Source organism: Anneissia japonica, unplaced genomic scaffold (genome assembly GCF_011630105.1).
Source record: "Anneissia japonica isolate Jap-2015-1 unplaced genomic scaffold, ASM1163010v1 scaffold22181_len1858_cov166, whole genome shotgun sequence".
NCBI classification, from domain to species: Eukaryota; Metazoa; Echinodermata; class Crinoidea; order Comatulida; family Comatulidae; genus Anneissia; species Anneissia japonica.
This window is the reverse complement of record NW_022701176.1, coordinates 783-1,858: the sequence shown is the minus strand read 5'-3', so window position 1 is coordinate 1,858 and position 1,076 is coordinate 783. Positions and strand designations below refer to the sequence as shown.

The window sequence follows — 1,076 nt, the reverse complement described above, 5'->3', positions numbered from 1 at the left end:
GTTGATACGTACCTGAATTAGTAACTATATCGTCTTGGCCCGTATTACCAGTGTCCTCTGGCATTGCCAACGTATGCTGGTCCATAGTCCCACCGTACATGGGTATAGGACTATTCATTCTGGATGGTAGCCCATCAGGACTGAAGTTTTCATCTGCTGTTGTAGTTTCTTCCTCTTTTGATACATCTCCCTCAGTCTTCTTATCATCCTCGCTAGAGAATCTAGCTATCATGTCCCTAAACAATTGCAGAACCTTAAACTCCTCATCTTGTTTTTGGTCGGCATCATCTTGCGTATTCGTGTTATCCGGTTTTTCGTCCTTATCCGCCGTGTCTGCATCCATTTTCTAAAATTGATTTATGATCGGTGTTAGAAACAAATTGAACATATTTTTATGAATATGTATTATAGGGCTTATATAGTAGGCCTATACTTGTGTACGTTTTGTTAACATCCAGTAACAAATTCACTCTCCCATACCCAATCACTGATACTTTGAAATTGAAATCTGTCCCTACAACTTATGCTAATAAAACTAAACAAATTAATTGCTGGACATTCAATAATGGAAGAATTATTAAACTTACCGGAAATAAAGTCATCGGTACTTTAGTGTTACCAATCCGATTTAATAAAATATATTTCGGGAAGGCATTCCGTTTATCCTTCAGGAAGGTTTTAATGCGGACATCCCATGCGCGCAAAAGAACGATTTGAACGAAATATTTTAATCGATTTTTGTTGACACATAAATGATTTCGAAGGGCGGAATGATTACAACTGCTGCAGCACAGAGGTGTTTTCGGATTATTAAGCGCGAAAATCGATTTAATTAATTGTTGATTTAATCTGGATTTAGCCAATCTACAAATTATGAAGAAAGGAATGGTGTTTTGAAATCGTTTATGCACAGAATACCATACCGTACCACTAATCTTTTCTCAACAACATAAACACAATGTAAGCGTAATTGCGTCATCAAATATGGGAACAATATAAATAGGCATAACTATAATATGGCTATGTCTAAGTAATTATACTTTATTATTTTAGAATTATCTTATTTTAAATAATGC

At 35.4% G+C, this 1,076-nt stretch overlaps 1 protein-coding gene across 1 annotated transcript; it reads right to left on the bottom strand.

Annotated features, from left to right (window-relative positions):
* Positions 1-12: 12 nt before the first annotated feature.
* Positions 13-730, bottom strand: LOC117103482 (the record flags this gene model as incomplete). Its single annotated transcript, XM_033244031.1, has 2 exons — positions 588-730; positions 13-346 (listed from the first exon to the last, which is right to left on the bottom strand). Coding segments are annotated over exons 1-2 (349 nt in total), but the record flags the coding sequence as incomplete, so codon positions are not given.
* Positions 731-1,076: the final 346 nt, after the last annotated feature.